This window comes from Mus caroli, chromosome 5 (assembly GCF_900094665.2).
Source record: "Mus caroli chromosome 5, CAROLI_EIJ_v1.1, whole genome shotgun sequence".
Classification (NCBI taxonomy): domain Eukaryota; kingdom Metazoa; phylum Chordata; class Mammalia; order Rodentia; family Muridae; genus Mus; species Mus caroli.
The window spans coordinates 57,615,321-57,637,648 of NC_034574.1; the positions used below are offsets into that span (position 1 = coordinate 57,615,321).

Sequence of the window (22,328 nt, forward strand, 5' to 3'; positions counted from 1 at the left end):
GGAAATTACATTGTGCATACAGACCCCAAAGTTCAGGGCAGGTAGAACGAATGAGTCGGACACTTCAGGAGACCATGACCAGCATGTCTGCGTGGATGTCGTTATACTTCCTGCCCTGATGATAATGAACTGAACCTCTGAAACTGTAAGCCAGACCCAATTAAATGTCTCTTAAAAGTTAAAAAAAAAAAAAAAAAAAATTTAACTTCAGTGAACATACTGAATGCCCAGATCCAGGGCCTTCAAACAGGTCTGTGAATTAGAATTCCCAGTTGTGTAAGCCTTGTTTGCTGGGTCTACCCTAGAGTTTATGATTGATTTATCAGGCCTTGGTGTTTGGGACTGCATTTCTCACAAGCTCTCAGGGTTGCCTCTTGCTGATGCTATTAGGGCCATATTCTGGGAAGCAGTCCCGGGGACTCAGCTCATTGACACTGCGACCCACATGCTCTTAGCGGGACTCAGAGGCAGCTTTCGTCTTCTGTGCCTCTGGTAAACTGTGGGAAGAGGAGGCTTGATCAGCAACTGTAGTCCTGGACATCAGCAGTGTAAGTGACGAATGCTGAGTGCTCTGACATCTTTTAAAAACTCTTTGTTGGGCTTAGGGTGAATACCAGTAAACTAAGCGCACATGGTCCCTGCCTTCAGGCTCTGGCACAGAACTTGTAACAAGCCTCCTTTTTACTTCTTCACTGCGCATGCATCGGGATGGAGGTCTTGCTTAACAGGTGGCCCTTTGTTTGTTGACCCACCTTACCAACTTGACCTATTTCTTGCAATATACTTGCACCTCTCTCCTTTTCCTGGTCTTGGTGGAACTCTTTGTGGCCTCTGATTCTATCTGCTGCTTTGCCCATGCTGCACTTCTCAGGGAGTAGCTTTCCCTGGCCTTGGCAGCTGCCTTCAGACTCAGCACGTGATGTCTGCCCCAACTCTACAGAAAAGCTGTTCGGGTTGGCTCATTCATCAGTAATGGCCCCTCTGAACTCCTGTTACCCCCGTTGACCTGTCTTCAACCACTCCTGACACTGACTGGAATGGGGCCCACTCAGCTGTCTCCTTGGGAACAGAACTTGATTTTATCTCACCATTGTTTTGGGCTGAAGTGGATGGATGCTTGGTCACAGGAGGATTAAGACTGAATCGGCCATATGTTTCTTATAAAGTCATATGTGTATAAAGGTATGTATGTGTTACTATCTCTGTAGATTTCAATGAGGAGGGGGGATGGATGGATGGATGGACTGTGTAATTTAAGAATACAATTGTTTTTAGAGAGCCCCAGCCCAGTCACTTGCTACCAACATAACATGCTCTAGGGCCTTGCTATGTTCTGTCCCTCTGATTTCTTTCTCTTCTGCTCAGTCTTCTCAGGATGTTCCAGGCTGCCCTGGTTCCCTTCTCTGGGATCCTTGTATATTGTGTGGGTTTGGGGCTCAGAGCAGTGGAAAGGCTTGCACCAGAGCTATGGTAGCAGAGGGTAGGTGCCTTAGGACCCCACAGGCAGGAACAGGAAGCAAGAGCGACCATCCTGAGGGGGATTGGGGGGGCATGACCTTAGGACTGAGCTTTATGGTGGTAGTGGGGAGTCAGCCAGCCAGAGAGGGCTAAAAGGCCATCCCAGCCCTCACAGGCGAGATGGTCCATCCCTGACAATGCTGTTAAGCAGCCATGGGTCCTGGGCCAAAGCGGGGAGGAAGGACCCCTGTTGTTGAGGGAGGGCCCTGGGGCCTTACTGTTAGTTTTAAGATGGAGCAAGCATTTCTCTTCCCCAGTGTTTTCAGTATGAGTGTTCCTTTCAAAAAATCTGCAGTCCAGGTTGGAGCAACAGCTCAGCATTAAGAACATGTATTGTTCTTGCAGAGAACCTGTCTCTGACTTCCACCCAGCACTCACAGCATGCAGCTCACAGCTGCCTCTGACATTTCTCTGAACTGGTTAGGTACTCACATATGCACACACACACACACACACACACACACTGGTTAGGTACTCACATATGCACACACACACACACACACACGCACGCACATGCACACACAAAGTAAGAAAGACATACATATAAATATTGAAAAATCTCCAGTCTATGGAGAAATCTAAGCTGCACAAAGGTTTTGCCCAAAGATTCTGGTTTTAGAACAATGTAGTCACTAATGTTAGAATCAAGCACTGAACCTTACCCAATAAGTGCTCTTGGAACTTTGCTTATAATTCCGTATGTGTCTGTAGGTGGCCAGGGAGGCCTGAAGCCTGCTTGTTTGGTGTGAATGACTTGGCAGCATCAGTGTGACTCAGTCCATGCTTCTCTCTGGCTCCTCTTTGCCAGTATTCCCATACCTGAATGAGGCAGGCGGGCGGGTTAGTCTGGGCTCCGAGTTCTACTCCTGGCTCTATGGACTGAGTCGCCCTATGTTTTGAGTGTTTCCCTTGAGCCCTAAATATGTTCCTGGGTTATCTGGTGGTGTCTTAGTCAGGGTTTCTATTCCTGCACAAACATCATGACCAAGAAGCAAGTTGGGGAGGAAAGGGTTTATTCGGCTTACACTTCCATGCTGCTGTTCATCACCAAAGGAAGTCAGGACTGGAACTCAAGCAGGTCAGGGAGCAGGAGCTGATACAGAAGCCATGGAGGGATGTTCTTTACTGGCTTGCCTCCCCTGGCTTGCTCAGCCTACTCTCTTATAGAACCCAAGACTACCAGCCCAGGGATGGTCCCACCCACAAGGGGCCTTTCCCCCTTGATCACTAATTGAGAAAATGCCTTACAGTTGGATCTCATGGAGGCATTTCTCCAACTGAAGCTCCTTTCTCTGTGATAACTCCAGCTGTATCAAGTTGACACAAAAATAGCCAGTACAGGTGGTATGGAGGTAAAATTGGTAGGTACTTATAAAGCATGCCACCTAGCATCTAGGAATTATTCAGGCACGTGACTTTGAGCCTCAGTTTCCACACTGGGGTGTGAAGAGTGTTCAGTGAAGTCACCTTCTAGAATAGAATCTCTTTGCGTTAGGAATGCTGACCGTTCTGAGTAGTAGTCACATTCATTACCAGTTCTTCCATCAAACAATACACAGACACTCTTGGATTAAGTAAATTAAATTTCATTTGTTTGGGAATTAATGTATAACTATTTCCTTTAAACTTATTTTTCTTTTATTGGCCATGGATTTTTTTCTCTCATAATACACTCTGATTTCAGTTTCCCTTTTCTCTACTCCTCCCAGTTCCTCCCCAACCCCTTCCCATCCCAACCCACCCCTTTCTGTCTCATTAGAAAACACAGGTTTCTAGGCATAACAATATAAGATACAGTAAAACAAAACTAACACATCATAATAACACAAGTTAGCAGAAGGAAAAGAACTTCAAAAAAGGTACAAGAAACATAGAGACACAGATAACCACTCACACACTCAGGAGTCACATAAAAACTCTAACCTGGACGACATGATACATACACAAAGGACCTGTAGGGGGAAAAGAAGAAAAAAAGTGTGTGTGTGTGTGTGTTTAATTTTTTTTTTTTTTTAAGGGAGAAGCTTGACAGGCCCTGAGACAGGGAGCCTCTAGAGGTGCCTTTAAGATCATTTTCTGTTGGCCATCTACTGCTGGGCACGCAACCTACTCTTTACGGTAGTTTGTTTCCCCAGTTAGAGAAGAGAAAACTGAAGCTTCATGTGCAAGGGATTATCAGTTGGAGCTCGCTTCTGGGCTAGGGGTGGTGGGGGCAAGTGTCCACTTTCAGCTCTCAGACTCCGTCTGATATAGACCCATGCAGACACGGCATGCTGCCTCAGTCTCTGGACGTGCATATGTGCATCAGTCCCATTGATTGAGGGCCTTGTTTCCTTGGTGTCCTTTGGTTACATTTCTTCTGTCTCCCCTTCTGCAGAGTTCCCTGAGCTCTGAGAGAGGGATCTGACAGAGACCTGCTGTTTAGGGATAGGTGTTTCAAAGTCTCACTCTCTGCATACTGTCTGATTGGTTTCTTATTTGTTCCTGTCCTCTGCAGGAGGAAGCTTCTCTGACGATGGCTGAGTCAGGCACTGATCTATGAGGATAGCAGAATGTCATTACAAGTCATTTTATCGATACTTTTTCTTGTTAAGAGCAAGGGTATCTAGTCTTTTTTGGTAGCATCCAGAACAACTTCCTATACCAAAGATGCTAGCGTATCTGGGTAAAGGTTTTATTTAGGCACCAGCTTGAATTCTCTTTGCTCAAAGAGTTGTGTAGGTATTGTGGGCCTTGCCACAAGTTTGTGAAGAGCAACCTATAGTCTTGGCAATACCCTGAATTGTTTGGGAGTTCCCATGGGGCCTTTTTGACCAACAACTCAAATAAATATAACCCAGTTCCAGTACTGGAAACTTGATATGATGATAAGAGATAGCCAGTTGGGACTTTATCTCCCCCATTATTTGATTATTTCATTTAGATCCCCTTCATACATGTATATATTTTATGAATTTTCTACTACTTGCTTTTGGTTTCCCTAAGACAGCCCCTTAATTTTAGATGTCTCTCCCCATATTTGTAGAAATACCTTTTATTCTCCTGGTAATAATAATTGTTATGTTCAAGGCTGACTGCCTCTGTCTGCTAACTAGGACTAGTCCTGGAAGCTTCTAGCCTCCTTACAACCTAGTCTAGGCCTAAAACTGTTTTCAGCCTCTGAGACTGACTGCTGAATAAGCTCCCCCTTCCTAGTTCTTTCTGAATTCTGGTTGACCGGTTCAACTCAGCTGTTTTGCCTTAAACTCTTCTCCAAGCTGACTGGTTCAATCTGGTTTTTCTCTCAGCCTCTGATTAGCCTTAAACTAACTCTAGCAATCTGCTCTAAACTTCTTTCTCCTCATTCTCTGAGTTGTTAGGTATTTACCTATGTCTACCTTGTTCCATTTCTACAACCTGTCTCTTTATAACTGCCCCATAAAACTGCCTCTCCTTCCTTCCCCACCCCACCCCCCCTGCTCCCTCTATGTTACCTCTCTTTCCTCTCTCTTCCCCTGAGAGTTGGGCATATCCTGTTCTGTCAAATCTTTCTCTGATTTGATACTTTTGTCTGCCACTCAATAAGACATCACTTTCAAAACATGATCTACAAACTAAGCAAACTAACTTGACCTTCATTGTTTGTGATTAAAGGTGTGTGCTAAGGGCAAGTCTGTATTCTAGCCAGAGGGATTAAAGGTGTGTGCTAAGGGAATGCCTGTATTCTAGCCAGAGGGATTAAAGGTGGCTGCTAAGGCTGAGCCATACCACAACTAGAAACAGAATTTTTTTTTGAAAATGAATCTCAGAGTTCACACTGTGGTCAAATATCCTGCAACACACATTCCCTCCCCTGACCCCTTCTTCCCTTCTTTGTCCCCCTCTTCCCTCCCTCCTCCTGTTCTATCCCCCATCCATCCATAACTATTTTGTTTTCCCTTTCCTAGAAAGATCTGTCTGTCTCTCCCTAGTCCTTTACTCTATAAACCTGTGGTTGTATGGATTGTAGCTCGGCTATTGACTTAAGAGCTAATATCCACAAATAAGCAAATGCACGTACTGTTTGTCTTGCTGGGCCTGGGTTACCTTACTCAGGATGATTTGGATTTTCCGAGACAGGGTTTCTCTATGTGGCCCTGGCTGCCCTGGAACTTGCTCTGTAGATCAGGCTGGCCTTGAACTCAGAGACCTGCTTGCCTCTGCCTCTCAAGTGCTGGGATTAAAGGTGTGAACCACTAAACCTAAATAGATGATTTTTTTCTAATTCTGTTCCATTTACCTGAAAATTTCTTGATTTCATTTTCTTAATGGCTAAGTAATATTCTATTGCATAAATGTACCGCTTTTTAAAAAATCCATTCATCTACAAAGGGGCATCTTCATTTCCAGTGTCTGACTTATGAATAGAGCAGCAGTGAACATGGGTGAGCACGTGTCTCTGGTCGGATGAAGCGTCATTTGACTGTATGCCTAACAGCAGTATACCTGGATCTTGAGGTAGATGGACCGTATCTTCCTGAGGAACTGCCACACTGATTCCCATGGTGGCTGTACAAGTTTGCACTTCCACCAACAATGGGTCAGTGCCCCTCTTACTCCACATCTTCACCAGCATGAGCTGCCATTTGTTATATTAATCTTAGCCATTCTGATGGGTGTAAGATGAAATCTCAAAGGAGTTTTGATTTGCGTTTCCCTAATAATTAAGCATGTTGAACATTTCTTTGAATTTTTCTTAGCCATTTGAGTTTCCTCTTTTAAGAATTCTGTTTTTATATCTGTACCCTGTGTTTTAATTGGGTTATTTGTTTTCTTGGTATCCAGTTTCTGGAATTCTTTATATATTTTGGATATTAGCCCTCTACTGAACATGGAGTTGGTAAAAATCTTTTCCCATTCTGTAGGCTGCCGCTTTGTTCAAATGATGGTGTCCTTTGCCATGCAGAAGCTTTTCAGCTTCATGAGGTCCTGTTGACTAACTGTTGATCTTAGTGCCTGTGCTAACAGTGTTCTACTCAGAAAGTCTTCTCCTGTGCCAGTGAGTCCAAGGCTAGTCCCACTTTCTCTTCTATTGTGTTTAGTGTTTTATGTTTTATCTTTGATCCATTTGGAGTTGAATTTTATACAGGGTAATAAGTATGGACCTATTTACAGTCTTCTACATACAGCCAGCCAGTTTGACCAAGGGTGTATTTCTGGCTTCTTTTTCACATATCAGGTGCTGATATGTGTAATGGATTTTGGTCTGGGTCTTTTTTTTCTGTTCCACCAATAAGCGTGTCTGCTTTTGTGCCAGTACCATGTTGTTTTATTACTGTAGCTTTGTAGTATAATTTGAGATCAAGAAAGGTGATACCTCCCACACTTATTTTATTTTTTTAATTCATGTGTGAATACTCTTCTGCATATACATTCACAGACCAGAGGAGAACATCAGACCCCATTACAGATAGTTGTGAGCCACCATGTGGTTGCTGGGAATTGAACACAGGACCTCTAGAAGAGCAGTCAGTGCTTTTAACCCCTGAGCTATCTCACCAGCTGTTTTATCATAAAACAGCTAATTCTGTTGCTAATTCTGGAGTTTGCGGTTTGGGTGTGTGTATGTGTATTTTCATATGAAACTGTAAATTGTCCTTTGAAAATATGTGAAGAGTTGTGTTGGAGTTTTGATGGTGATTGCATTGAATCTGTAGGTAGTGTTTGGTAGGGTCACCATTTTTACTGTACTAATCTTACTAATCCATGAACTACCCCAGCCTGTTTAGGATGAAGCCTGCTTGATCATGGTAGATTATCTTTTTGATGTATTATTTGGTTCACTTTCCATCTTCTGATATCTTCTTCAATGTCTTAAAGTTTTTATTTTACAAGTCTTTCACTTGATTGCTTAGAGTTACCCATGACATTTTATATTAATTGAGGCTAGTATAAAAAGTGTTGTTTCCCTTATTTCTTTCTCAGTCTGTTTGTTAGTTGTTTGGGGGGTGGGGGAAGGGCTAATGATTTTAGTGAGTTGATTTTGTATATAGCTTCTGTGTTGAGAGTATTTATCAGCTGAAGGAGTTTCCTGGTGAAATTTTAAAGTCACATGTATACTCTCATCATCTGCAAATAAAGATACTTTGACTTCTTCCTTTCCAACTTCTGTCCCCTTCAGTTACTTTATTGCTGCAGCAAAGACTCCAAGTGCTGTATTGAGTAGATCTGGAGAGGCTAAATGACCTTGTCTGCTTTCTGATTTTAGTGGCACTGCTTTTGAGTTTCTCTCTAAGCTGATGCTGGCTATGAGCTTGCTGTATATTGCCTTTATTAAGGTATTTCCCTTGTATTCCTCAGTTCTTTAGGATTTTTATCACGAAGGGGTGTTGGCTTTTGTCAAAGGCCTTGTGTGCATCTAATGAGATGATCATGTGGTTTTTGCCTTCCAGTCTGTTTCTATGGAGAATTATGTGTATCAGTTTACAGATGGGGAACTATCCCAGCCTGTTTAGGATGAAGCCTGCTTGATCATGGTAGATTATCTTTTTGATGTATTATTGGGTTCACTTTACAAGTATTTTTATTGAGAATCTTTGCATCTATGTTCCTAAGAGAAATTGATCTGGAATTCAAGATCAAGTTGGGTCTTTATGTAGTTTGAATATCAGGATACCTGTGGCCTCATAAAGGAAATTGGGCAGTGTTCCCTATGTTTTTATTTTGGGAAGTAATTTAAAGAGTATTCACATGAACTCTTTGGAAGTCTGGTAGAATTCTGAATTAAAACCACCCAGCCTGGGATTTTTGTTGTTGTTATTGGAAGACTTTTAATTACTGCTTCTATTTCATTAGGGGTTATAGGTCTGTTTAAATTGATTATCTGATCTAACTCTAACTCTAGTAAGTGGTACTTATCAAGAAAACTAACCATTTCTTTCTAATTTTCCAATTTGGTGGATTAAATGTTTTTAAAGTATGCCTTTATGATCCACTGGATTTCCTCCTGTCTTGCTATATCCCTCTTCTCGTCTCTATTTTATTCATTTGGATCTTCTCTTCCTGCCACTTAGTTCATTTGGATAAGGGTTTGTCAATATTACTGATTTTCACAAGGAGCTAACTCTTTGTTTCATTGATTCTTTGTGTTGTTGTTCTTATTTTATTGACTTCAGCTCTGAGGTTGATTATTTCTTGCCATTTACTCCTTTGGGGTTTGATTTCTTTTTCTTATTCTAGAGCTTACAGCTATGCTGTTAAGTTAGTAGTAAGAGACCTGTCCAAGTTTTTTTTATGTAGGCACTTAGTGCGATGAGCTTGCCTGTAAGACCAGCCGTCATGGGTCTCAGAAGTTTGGCTGTATTGTGTGTTCATTTTCATTCCAGGGAAGAAAGTCTTTACCTTCTTCCGTAATTTTGTCTTGACCCACTTTTCCCTCCGTAGAGAGTTGTTCAGTTTCCATGAGTTTGTGTAAGCCTTTTGTTGTCATGATCCATGCTCCATGGTGATCGGATGGGATGCAGGGCGTCATTGCAGTTTCCTTGTGTCTGTTGAGACTTGCTTTATATCAGACTATTTGTTCAGTTTTGGAGAGAATCCCATGAGGTACTGAGAAGGTATACTCTTTTGGGTGGAATGTTCTATAAATGCGTTAGGTCCAATATTTCTCTACTGACCAGTCTGTCGGTAAAAGTAGGGTATTGAAAGATTCCACTCTCAGTGTGGGGGAGTTAACCTGTGATTGAAGCTGTAGTAGTGTTTGTTTTGTGTTGTTGCACTTGGTGCGTAGATGTCAGAATTGCAGTGTCCTCTTGGTGGAGTTTTCCTTTGAGTATATATGTCCTTCTCCATCTCTTCTGATTGGTTTTGGTTTGAAGTCTATTTTCTTATGACAATCAGACAAGCTTATTTGTATTACCCAATATATTGCCCCAGTGACTGGCAAATAGGCAAAGGCCGAGAACACTGGGAAGGTGATTTATGCCTTAAACCTCACATCATCACTGTCACCAAACGGTACTCGCAGTGTTGCAGATCTAATTTCTGCAAATACTGAAGTCAAAGCTGGTACTCCATAAACCTCTGTAGACGGCTCCAGTCAGAAGCCACCCTGGACCTGAGACCAAGCAGCCTAAACTACTAAGATTATTCCCTGTTCCTGGCTGAGTTGCAACCCAGTATTACTAGGAATTCAGTTGGGCAGGTTACTAGAAGAAATGAAGAATTTGCTCTTCAGTGTGAGTTCAAGGATCTCATGGCAGGGTCCCTATTCAACTTCAGGAAAGACGGTGCCAACGGCTGCTCGGGAAATGAGGGGTCAGGACTGTTGGAGCTGGCAGCCAAAGCAGATTCTGTTTGGGTAATTTTGAGGCTCAAGTCACCTGTGAATGTTGTTGCACTTGCAGATGTTAAGGTCCATGTTCCTTAAGTTTAGTGTGCATGATGGCTCCTGGGGCTGCTTCTTGTCATGTGAGGGCCACTTGTATGACCTCTGCTGCCCTTTAGTTCGAGGGTCACTGTGAATAGGTATGGCATTGTATATGTCTGTAAGATATTTGAGAATTACACTATCATGTGTACCAAGAACATGGTTCCTGTAAAGAAAGGAATACAGTTCGTGAAATGTGAGGCGTTAAAACACAGACATTTAGAACTGATGTGGGGAAACTTGAAGTTGCATCGAGTGGTCAGCAGGTGCTTCTGAGCCAGGCAGACAGTGGGATGGAGCTCTGTGCACCTGCTTGCTTACTAGATTTTCTTCTGGACACGAGTTTTCTTTTCAGGCAATTGTGTGTCAGGATAAGTGACCACCTGTAGAAATGCCCAGTACCACTAGTGTCCTGCAGTTGACTGGGGGATTTGATAATAATAGTCCCAGTTCATACTATCTCTTAAATATATTTAACTTTCTCTCAGTTTCTAATGGGACAGTGAAAGTGCTGTATAAGCCAAGCTGCTGTGTTCCCACCCTGGCTGTGTGACACTGGAAAGTCTCCCAAACACCTATACCTTGTTTGTTTGTTTGTTGTTACATCAGGTTTTTAAAAATATAAAACTAGATTTACAAAACTAAATACTGGAGTCTTCGGGTGGTTGAATTACACAAGTGATTATAGAAACATAGTAACAACTCTATGATCAATTGTTATTAGATAACCTCCAAAGGTCAACGGAAATGTCTCCAGACATTTCCCCAGCTACTAAAGCTTTTGCTTCCTAGTAAATGTGTCATTTAGTTCATGTTTGTGGCTCATATATAACTTAATGTGGTGAATATTAAAACACAATTTACATTTACTTATGTGTATGTGCGGGTCGGAGACAAGCATGCATAGAGCACACAGCACTCATGTGAAAACCAGAGGATGGCTTTTGGGAATCAGTTCTTTTCTTCCTTCATGTGGGTCCCAGAGATTAAACTCAGGTTTCCAGGCTGACGACAAGTACCTTTCCCTGTTGAGCTGTCTTGCTGTCCCCAAAACTTACATTCTGAGGCTGGTGGGATGGCTCAGTGGGTAAAGGTGCTTACTAAGCCCAGTGTCCTGAGTTCAGTGGCAAGGATCCACATACAGGTAGAAGGAGAGAACTAACTCCACAATGTTGTCACACACACACACACACACACACACACACACACACACACAGATTTTCAAAGGAAAGAAGTATCATCCCGCAATGTCCTTCTTGTTTGTCTCCAGATTATTCCGAGCTGGGAGAGCTCCCTCCACGCTCCCCTTTAGAACCGGTGTGTGAGGATGGCCCATTTGGCCCAGTACAGGAAGAAAAGAGGAAGACATCACGCGAGCTTCGAGAGCTGTGGAAAAAGGCCATCTTGCAGCAGATCCTGCTGCTCAGGATGGAGAAGGAGAATCAGAAGCTACAAGGTTGGTTTGGAGAGTGAAGCTGAGCAAACCTGATGCTCTGACTTAATCCTTGCCCTCAGGATACAGTCTTAAACCAACAGTCCAGGTGGCCTCACGGACGTGGACGCCTGTCGTGTCTGTTTACGTTTTCAAAGTAATAGTGAAACCATTTACTTTCCAGACATTTAAAGTGAGTCTTACCAACTGTCACATATTCCTGTGTAGCATGAGAAGCACCACGTCTAGAACTTGTGAAATATAAGCTGCCATATAAGCTCTGAGTCTCAGAAGTGGTTTTGATTGGCTGGCTGGCTGGCTGGCTGCTTGGTTGGTTGGTTGGTTGGTTGTTTTTGTTGTGGTGGTTGGTTTATGGGATTTATTTACTTTTTCTTTTTAATCCCAGCCATAATTTCTGCCTGGGTAGTGAGACTAGACTAATCCTATGTAAATCCTTAAGGTATATAATTCCATTTTGTGTGGCTGTTTAGTGAGTTCCTGGGTAAAAGTTTACCTGGACAGATATCTCCATTATCAAAATGACAGGAACTTGGGAAGTTTAGATTTTTTGTAAGCCACTGTCTAGATTTGAAGACCTAAAGATTCTGAGCGGGAAGTCTGAGTACACCCTCCCAAAGGGAGGTAGGCTGTGGCAGGAGGCTCACTCACGGTGCCATTCCTTCCTGCAGTTTTGGAATGAGTGTGTTTCATTGAGCACTATGCTTGGTCACAGGTTTTTGTCTTTGAATAGAACGCCGAAGCTTGAATAGAACTGAAAGTTACTAAGACACCAGATCTTAGGAGTAAACTCTCAGAAGGAGTTCTGTCCCATGAAGCCCTGCTGGCTAGAACTTTCTACTGCTCTTCTTAGCTAGTGTCACAGTGGTAGCTAGATGTCCTCCTCGTGATCAGGAGTCACGAGGAATACAGTGCCTGCTGCTGAGAAGGGCACAGACTGCTGAGATGTCAAAGGAGAAACGTAGACGTTACTTTTGATCAGGAGGAAGTGAACTGAAGAAATAAAGCCCTGGATGTGATGGTAGCCCAGCTGTTGGAACAGCTGCCTAGAGAAGAAGCCAGTGCTCTTCTGTTCACAGTATTGCCGCCGAGAACAGGTTGTTTAGTCAGGGTGTAGTGAGCAGCTTTTAACAGCTCAGTATTAAGCTTTTTTCTACTTCATTCTTCTAGTGTGTGTGTGTGTGTGTGTGTGTGTGTGTGTGTGTGTGTGTGTGTTTGGCACGGGGCCTGCCCTTACGAGTGGTTTGTAAACCCCCTGAGACTCCATTGGAGAAAACTAGTTTTTCATTTGCCAGTTGTTATCAATTAGAGATAACTTCTGGGTTAGGGATGGGGGCTTGTGTCCACTTCTCTCGGTCCTGGGACCCATCTGGCGCAGACTCATGCAGGACGTGTGCATGCTACCACAGTGTCTGAGTTCTATGTACATCAGCCCTGATGCGTTTAGAAGGCCTTGCTTCCATCCCCATCTCCTCCTGCTTTTACAGTTCTGCCGCCTCTTCTGTAAGGTTCCCTGAGCTCTGAGGCGAGGGAATCGACCTTCTGTTTACAGCTGAGTATACATCATTTGGATGTGGCTCTCTGTATTTGTTCCCATTTACTGCAGGAGGAAGCCTCTGTTTACTCAGGGCATTTATTTATTTATATTTTTAATTTTTTTTTAATCTATGGGTCCTTTATGTACACATTATGGCTTCAGGTTTTGTGGTTTTATGGGATTCCTGTGTGTGTTTCTTGTGGTCATTGTTTGGCTCTTTTTCTGCTGTTTGTTTGTTTTGTCCTATTCCAATTTGTTTCTTCTTTTATTATTATTCTTTAAATGCCTGTTTGTTTTCTAATGAAAGTCAGAAAGAGTAAATTCGAATGGAAGGATCTCAGAGGAGTTGGGGGATGGGAGATCATAGTCAGAATATATTGTTTAAAAATAATAAAACAATAAAAGAAAAATAGAAAATAAATACCTTGTATATATCAAGAATATATAAGAAGTTATAATAAATATTTAAAAATTAAAATTAACAATATTTTATGGGCCTGTGAGATAGTCTAATAAGCAGAGATCCTTGCCACACAAGCCTGATGGCCTGAGTTCAGTCCTCAGAACCCACAGCAGGGAGCGAGAACCAACTCCTGAAGGTTGTTCTCTGACCCCCATACGTGTCCCATGGCGTCTGCGGCTTTACTGATGTTTGCGCGCGCGCGCGCGCACACACACACACATGACTGGGGGAGGGGTAGTCGTAACATTACAAAGTGTGGTATGAAGAAAATGACAGCTGTGTATTTGGGGACCTTTGTTGAAAATTGAGAGGTCACTAATGCTCATTCTGCGGCTCTCTTCTGCTTTTTAGCCAGTCCTGCAGGTGGCAGCCCAGTGAAACGAGACCTGAGATACATGTATAAGGAGAGGTTGGTTGCTCTTGGGAATGTTAGAAGTCATGAGTAGAGTTGGTGACATGGGATCAGTATACCTCAGAAACAAAGTGCGTGCTACTGTGCCAGGAATGGCTGACAGACCTGCATGAGCAGGGGAGTGTCTGCTGGGTTGCCTTGGCCACCTTGCCATGACTGTGCTGTGCCCACTGTCGACTTTACCAGGCTATGGGCAGTGTTTGTTCTGCTGCTCTTACTGCTTTGCTGCTTGGGTTCATTTATCTTTCCTCTGTTTAAGCTGGGATGTTTATCTTGTGGTCAAAGTGTAATCAAGTTTCTAAATTTAATATAGGACGTGTTAGTCCATTTATGAGCCTTGCTATACCTATATTGTTGAGAAATAATCAACAGTAGCAAGTTGATTGCTTCAAAATATTTAGTAAGCTTGATAGCAGTGAATTGAGTTGGGGCCATTAAATATAGAAGCTAGGTCAGATAGGACCCAATCAGAGCGTTGACTGTGTAAACAAAAACTATTACTCTGTGATTTTTTTTCATACACTTCTTATAAGAGGTTTAAGCTGCGGGGTGAGTGACTCTTGAGATTGATCAAATTCAAGCTGACTTGCATGCTCTTTAGAGGAACACACATGGCAAAGTCTTTCTCTGGCTAAGTCAATTTTCTGCTTTTGGAATCTATAGATACAATACTAATTACTATTCTGGAAGTGTTTCATCCCAGACAGAAGTTAACCCCATTGTCTAAATCTGCCTCTCTGTGGTGTAGACACTTGGCAGCTGGGACTGTGGGTTTCTTTCCCAGTGACACAGATACGCTGTCCTCGTTTGCTTTCTATTGCTGTGATTTTTTTTTTTTTTTAAATCATCTTGGGGAGGAGGAAGTTTATTTGACTTCGGGTTTATAGTCCATCATTTCAGCGCAGGAGCTGCAGGCAAGAACTGAAGCAGAAACCCTGGAGAACTGCTTTGTTCTGCCTGGCTTCCTTCACATGCCTTCTCAGCTACCTTTCTTAACCGTGGGCCTCCTCCCCAGGATAGCACCTCCCCACAGACAGCCGGGCCCACTCACGTCAATCACAGGCAGTTTTCCAATTGAAAATCACAGGCAGTTTTCCAATTGAAAATCCCCAGATGACCCTACCTGTATCAATTTGATAAAGATTAAAAAAAATTAAGAAACAGCCAGCACTCACACATCACATCTCTGCAGGGCATACAGCCCCCTGCTGTACCTCTACGTAAGCTCACTTTCCCTGTATTTTAAAATAAAGCTGTGAACAGCCTAGTGGAGTACAGCATAACGTTGGCCCAGGCATGCCAGTGCTAAGATACTAGTTTATGCCTAACTAGTATTACAAAGTTATATAGTCTACAAATCCATGGCGATACATTACATCTTAAATTGTAGTTGAAGCCCTTTCAATTTACAATGTTTTTCTTAAGTTTGTTGTAGGAAATAATTTAAAGTATTATAATTTTTCTTAAATCTCTTTAAGCATAGGGGTCATTTAATTGCTGAGCCCTTGAAAGTTTACTTTCCCAGCTAGCTTACAAGGGATGGCAATAGTTTGCAGGAGATTTGTGGAAGGGTCAGGGGGAGGAGTTAGTGGGAGCCTGGGGACTGAGTGCCAGGAGCTTGCCCTGCCCTGTGGGTATACCTCAGAGCTGAACAGCAGTCATAGTGTCAAGTTAGTTCATGTGGCCATTGCTTTGTTGGGAAAATCCTGCAAAATACATGTGATTTCATTCTGTCCTGTTTGCCTCAGTCCAGGATGGGTGTGGACACGAAAGCTTTTCAGTAGTACTGTGAAGGCTTAGGCGTCCGTAGCTATGGGTCCTGCCTTAGCTGATAAGGCATTTCACAGGCCACTGACTGTAGGCAGCAGTGTCCTTGGGAATTTGAGGCAGGGGATGCTGCAATAAGATCCTTGGATTAAGCCTCTGGCCAAGTCTTCTGGCAGCTTTTTTTTTGGGGGGGGGGGTGCTGTGTGACGTTCTGTGGACTTGAGATGGAGTTCTAGTTGTTTGCTGAGCAGTGTTGGGGAACACAGACATGCTTATGACAAAGGTCACTGCTAATGAAGCCACTGGTACTCAGAGCCCAATGCTGGCTCCTGTCAGCCTAAGGAGGCTAGTGATGATCCTGATGTGCCAGATGTGGTGAGCTCAGCTCTAGTGACATGCTTTCTCATATTGGCGAGTTTTGAAAATATGAGACCCTAAAGGCTTTCTTCACTGGTTTCTAGCTTCTATTTGGTAATTTAAGTGTGATTCTCATTGAGGCTTTGGTCTTTCTTGGTGAGATGTCATAGCTAGTTTTAGCTTTCTAAGATGCCTTGTGTAAGGGGATCTCTGCTACAGATATGTCACTAATGGTTGACAACACCTACATGCGGCCTGCCTCTCAATAAGGAGGACCTTAGACTGTCTCTGCAGCTTAGTGAACAGAAGTTACTGGGACTCTGCCGGGCCAAGCACTGGGAACACCAGTAAGGTACTGAGAAGAAGTGGGTAAACCTTAGTAGTAAGGCCAGAAGGCCATGATGGGGGCGAAATCAAGGCAATTTCCTAGGCTTTTCATATTTGTTCCATCCAAGCCCTGACCAGGCCTGACTCCGCCTGAGGGCCTGGCTGGGGCATAGCAAGGGTGAAATGGCTGAGGAGACATGGCAGCGTGTGTAAGAGGAGGGACAGGTGGGTCCCGTGTGACCCGTGCTGCTGGCTCCAGCTCGGAAGCTCCTGCTCACCTGCCCGCCCTCACCTCTTCCAGCCTCTGAAAACGACTTGCTGAACAAACGCCTCAAGCTTGACTACGAAGAAATCACTCCATGCCTTAAAGAAGTCACGGCAGTGTGGGAAAAGATGCTTAGCACTCCAGGACGATCCAAAATGAAGTTTGACATGGAGAAAGTGCACTCAGCTGTTGGGCAAGGTGAGCTTTACCAGTTGCTATGTGGCCAGCCTCGCCCTCTGTGATGACGAGAAGGGTGGAGTAAGGGTACTTGCAAGTCTGGTTTCTGTGGTAGGCTGGCCTCTTCATCTTTACTCACAGTTTTTCCAGATGTCTAATTGATTGATGTGGGTTCCATCACCTTTTGGGATCTTAGTTACATTAATTAAAATGCCAGGAAAACCAGGCACCAGTATGTTGATAGGAAAACTCCAGGCTTAGTTGCCTGTGAACTGAATGAGTGATGTGTTAAATAGGAAACTAAAAAGGAACGGTGTGTTTCTTGCTGGTTGGGTATCCCAGGGAAACAACAGAGTGCTCAGCTTGCCTTCCAGGCCCGTGGTCGGGGTTTGGACCTCAGGCCAGGTAAGCTTCTTGTGGTATAATCTTAAGCAAAGACCCACCTCTCTGGGAGAGCCCCACTTGGTTTTTACATTTTTCTAAAAAGCTGTTATTTGTGTGTGTTTGCACATGTGAGTGGCAGTGCCCACTGACGTCAGAGGTTTTGCATCCCTGGAGGCTGAGTTATGGGTAGTTGTCTTTACCTCATCCTGAAATCAAATGAGGTCCTCTCCAAGAGCAGTAAATGCTCTTAGCTGCTGAGCCTTACTTAGTACACATGGAAGACATGGGTGGTGATGCCTGCTGTGAAAGTAAGTGACCTGAGACCCCAGAGCACGGCACACGAGTCTGTGTCCTGGATGGCTTGGAAGGTGGGACATGTGGTTGCCTTTCACTGTGGTCTGTCAGTTGGGATTGCTTTGTCTGTGAAGAGGTGAGTGCAGAACTTGAGAAGAATCTGGAAACATTTCCAGCAGTTTGTCACGGTTCCTCGAATGCCATGTGAGGCTGTTTCCTCATTCTGCTTCTCTCATTCTGGGTTTTTGTTTTTATTGTTACTAGTTACTTGGGTTGACTCACTAAATAATAGGCTTGCCGTTTTCATGGATATACACCATGTTTACCCTGTCCTCAGCTGTCCTTCTCCCCTAGTGCCCTCCCTGTGGCCCCTGCATGTCTCTCATTTTGATTTGCTCTACCTCATTTTTACTATGTATTATAAAAACATCAGTCTGAGGCTGGCAACGTTACCAGGAGGGCAAGAGTGCTTGTTACACAAGCAAGCCTGTTAGCCAGAGTTTGACCCCATGCAACCCACATAAAGGAGGGAGAGAGAACATCTACACAGCTGTTCCCTCATTTCCACATACATGTCATGGGACACATCCACACATACATTGTACACACACACAAGTAATAAAAAATTAAACACATCAGGCTTTTATAGATGAGAAATTCTCAAAGAATAAAAAACTACATTTTAGAGCTTAGTTTAGATGGATTTTGGTATTGATGTATAGCAGTAGTGATTTCTCTTACCGTGAGCCTCAGGAAACATTGGTGTGAGCTGGGAGCCTGCTGAGAGCCATTTGCTTTCAGTGCTGTTGAGGACAGCTCACTCTAGCTCTGAATGAGGGTTTCAGGTCTGTGTGGACATCACAGGGTTTTCCTGTAGCTTTGTTGTCCAGAGGAAGCAGCCTCCACGTGTAACTCATTGCTAAGGAGGTTACTAGAACTAAACATTGTCTCTATCATAGTCTTCTTACAAAAATAAAGATGAGTTGCACGTGATTTTAAGATGCACGCTTGCTCCTTGTCTGGTGCCAGCAATGACCATCTCACCCAGCTCCCACGGCTAGCTTCACCAAACCTCCAACGATCGCCAAGCGGCTGTGCCCTTTCTCTGGCCCACCTGAGTCACTGTGGATGGAAAACACCAGACAGCCTTCATATTTTAAAACCAGCCAGATAACACAACTGCTGGGCGAAGAATATCCTGCCTCATCCTCCTTAGCTTCCACCACCTGTGGAGTCCCTGAGACCTACATGTCTGTTGCTTCCTATCCTCTCTACAGCCTTGTCCAAATCCTTCTCCCTCTCTCTCTCTCCTCCTCTTCCTCCTGGGGCCCAGAAATCTCACCTTATCCTTCGCCCAGAGATTAGCTTCTACCGTCTTTATTGACCAGTTAAAATGGGGAGAAGGTTCTCATGGGATCACCCGAGTAAGTGATCCACTCCTTTTTGGGGCAGCTCCTCTTGAGGAAGCAGAATTACTACCATCAAAATACAAACAGCACCAGGGCCATCCACAACAACGATTATTTTTTTAAGTATATGGTTTTCTTGCCTACATGTATGTCCGTATACTATGTGCATGTTTGGTGCCCAAAAAAGATCAGAAGAGGGTGCCAGAGCCCCTGGCACTGGAGTTATAGACAGTTGTGAGCCACGATGTGGCTCGTGCCTTTAGCCACTGAGCTGTCAGTCCAGCTCTTTTAGCCATTATTAAAAATATTTTACTATGTTGGGAGATACCTCAGTGGATAAAGCACTTTTTGTACAAAGTGTGAGCACTGGAGTTCACATTCTCAGAATCGTGTAAAACCTAAACACGTGTGGTAACTACCCATAAGTCCAGCACCCAGGAGGCAGAGCCAGGGGATTCCCTCCGAAGACTAACCCAACCGCCAGGTTCAATGAGACCCTGACTCAAAATAAAGTGGAGTGCTATTGAGGAAGACACTTGTTGTCAGCTTTGGGCCATTAGATGCACATGCCTGAGCATCTATACCACCAACCCCCCCCCCACACACACACACACATTTAAACCGTAAATAAACAAACGCTTTTACTGAGCTTTGACAGGGTGGCTTTTAGTATTCATGGGTAGGTATTGCTGGTTTTGACCTTCCCTTCCTATGGATTAAGGAGACTTGAGTGACAGCCGGGCCCACAGCTTGCAGGAGTTGTCACCATCATGCCAAACTGCCTCTGATTGACACGTGATCTGTACAGGTAACAGTTGCCAGTGTGACCCTGCGTTGGTATCTTCACTTCTCTATATTTCTGCCTCCTGGCTGGCAGCAGGAGAAAGCCTGGCCCAACTTACTGTTGCTGCAGTGTTGTACAGCTCTGGTGGGTTTTACACCCATTGTGGTTGCTGCAGTATGACCTTTACGTGGGGGGGCTTGCGGGTAGCTGTTTTGAAAACACAGAAGGCAGAGATGAACACACCCATCTTTCCCTTTTCACAGTAAACTAGGCAGTGTTCTGTAGTGGCCCCTCAGAAGCAATTGCTTGCTCTCTGGCAGCTGACCAGAGGCCTGGCATCTGGGCATGTGGTTCCTGTTCCGAGTGGTGAGGGAGATGATAAGCTCCAGATTTCTGGACCCTGGGGACTGGGGTTCGGCAGGGATGATCTCAAATTCCTTTTGACCTCTCTGATTTGGTCATTCCCTGAAGGAATGAATGCATGCAAACACCAGAGGCTCTGTCATCCATTTTCAATACCTGAAGACTTAGAAACTTCAAACAAATGGCCACTGGTCACCTATGTCTCAGAGTTTTTTAATGATCCTGAACATGATTTCGACTCTTCGAGCAGAGGCTAAGTCACCTCAGAGACCATGAGAGAGAACAGTCCCTGTGTGGGTGATGAGTCCTTTCCCCCTAGTAGGGATGTAGAAATTGTTCCAAGTTGCCATGAGAAGGGAGTAGCAGGTTAAGGAGTCAGCTTGGGAAGAGAAAGAGTTCTGTGGAGGATTAAGTCACTCAAAGTTTGATGTGCATCAAATGATTTCTTGAAAGAAGACAAAGGCTTTGCAGACCCCACTGTCGCTTTTCGCTGCTTGCTGCAGCCATGGTCAACCCCACTGTGTGTGTTCTTCAACATCATGGCCGATGACGAGCCCTTGGACCGCATCTCCTTCGAGCTGTTTGCAGTCAAAGCTCCAAAGACAGCAGAAAACTTCCATGCTCTGAGCACGAAAGGAGAGAAGGGATTGGCTATAAGGGTTCCTCCTTTCACAGAATTATTCCAGGATTCATGTGCCAGGGTGGTGACTTTACACGCCATAATGGCACTGGCGGCAAGTCCATCTACAGGGAGAAATTTGAGGATGAGAACTTCATCCTGAAGCACACAGGTCCTGGCATCTTGTCCATGGCAAATGCTGGACCAATACAAATGGTTCCCAGTTTTTTATCTATACTGCCAAGACTGAATGGCTGGATGGCAAGCATGTGGTCTTTGGGAAGGGGAAAGAAGGCATGAACATTGTGGAAGCCATGGAGCGCTCTGGGTCCAGGAATGGCAAGACCAACAAGAAGATTGCCATTTCCGACTGTGAACAACTCTAATTTCTTTTGAATTGGTGGCATTTTACCCACCAAACCATCCCTTCTGTAGCTCAGGAGAGCTCCCCCACCCCATCTGCTCACAGTGTCCTGTCATCTCTGCTCTCTCTGAGGTTCTTTGGGTTTTCCTCATTCCCCTTCAAGTCTAGCTGGATTGCAGAGTTAGGTTTATAATTACGAAAAAAACTAAATAAGAAAAAACAGAAAGAAAGAAAACAAGGTGCCATATCCTAGAAGCAAGTAGCTAGTTTTCTCGGATGTTGTGAAGTGACCACATAAACAATCAGCAGGATGTGTCAGATGCAAACTCCACTTACCTGTGAGTTACTGTGCTATGTTTAGTAGCTGAAACCAAAACAAAGTGACCCAGCCATGTGACCATTCCATGCATATTCCAGGGAAACAACACAGTAGGCATTTCCATTGTTGATTGTACTACAGTACTCATGTCTCACTCACAAGTTGGTACTTTCTCACGTAGAGAAACTCCCACAATGCATTTGCAGATGTAGAAGTTATAGGTACATGAATGTGCCTCCTGGGTTATTTGGCACAGACCCATGTACCAGATCTTGTCCTGGTAAAATAAGCAATGGGTCTCCTCCTCTTTCTCTTCTTCCTCCTCTCCCTCCTCCTTCCCCTTCCTTTCCGAAGCGTTCTGTGTTGGAACTGCATGTCCACTCTGGTTGTGGGTGGGTTTTTGCTTTTTGTCTTTATACCCTTTGCATTGCTAGAGTTTTTTCTTTTACAGCAGTAAGCATGTATCACTTTTCACATTAGTGAGAATGAACCGTTGTTCACATATGAACCGGGTGAGTGTCTCTCGAGCAGCCAGAACTCCCTGCCTGCTGGCCTCTGTGACCAGGCTTCCTCAGGAAATAGGAGGAGGCAAACCAACCTGAGCGTGGGGGATGGGGTGGGGTGGTGGTTTAGGACAACCTAAGCGAAAGCGCTGCGTCTGACTGCAGGACTTGTTGCTTCAAACCCCAGGCTCAGCTAATCCTGCAATATGAGAATATCTGGTATTGTTGGGTAACATGGCCAGTGTTCTCTTCCTCCCCCAAGTAATTCTGACAAGATAATGGGAATGATTTAGTAATAAGAGGAAATTGGACATCTTGGGAAGAATTTCCAGTTTGACAGAAAGTATTTGGTGAAAAAGCCCCTCTATAAATCACTCAACATGCTGGCTGTGTTCTAGTTCACTGTTTGCTTTCAGTCAGGGTCTACAGTGTTACAGATTTGTTCTTCTCTACCTACCCCCATCCCTCTTTCTCTGTATGTGTATGCACACACACACACACACACACACCTAAGACAGATCTGAGCAGGCATGGTGTCTTAGTCAGGGTTTCTATTCCTGCACAAACATCATGACCAAGAAGCAAGTTGGGGAGGAAAGGGTTTATTCAGCTTACACTTCCATGCTGCTG

The 22,328-nt window shown here is 44.1% G+C and overlaps 1 protein-coding gene and 1 pseudogene across 1 annotated transcript in view; both read left to right on the forward strand.

Moving 5' to 3' along the window:
• Positions 1-22,328, forward strand: part of Tbc1d1 (TBC1 domain family member 1) — a 211,451-nt gene that overhangs the window by 156,208 nt on the left and 32,915 nt on the right. The window contains 2 exon segments of the mRNA XM_029477292.1: positions 11,175-11,360; positions 16,519-16,680. Of these exon segments, the coding sequence (XP_029333152.1) occupies positions 11,175-11,360; positions 16,519-16,680 (348 nt within the window).
• LOC110294135 lies at positions 20,060-21,045 on the forward strand (annotated as a pseudogene).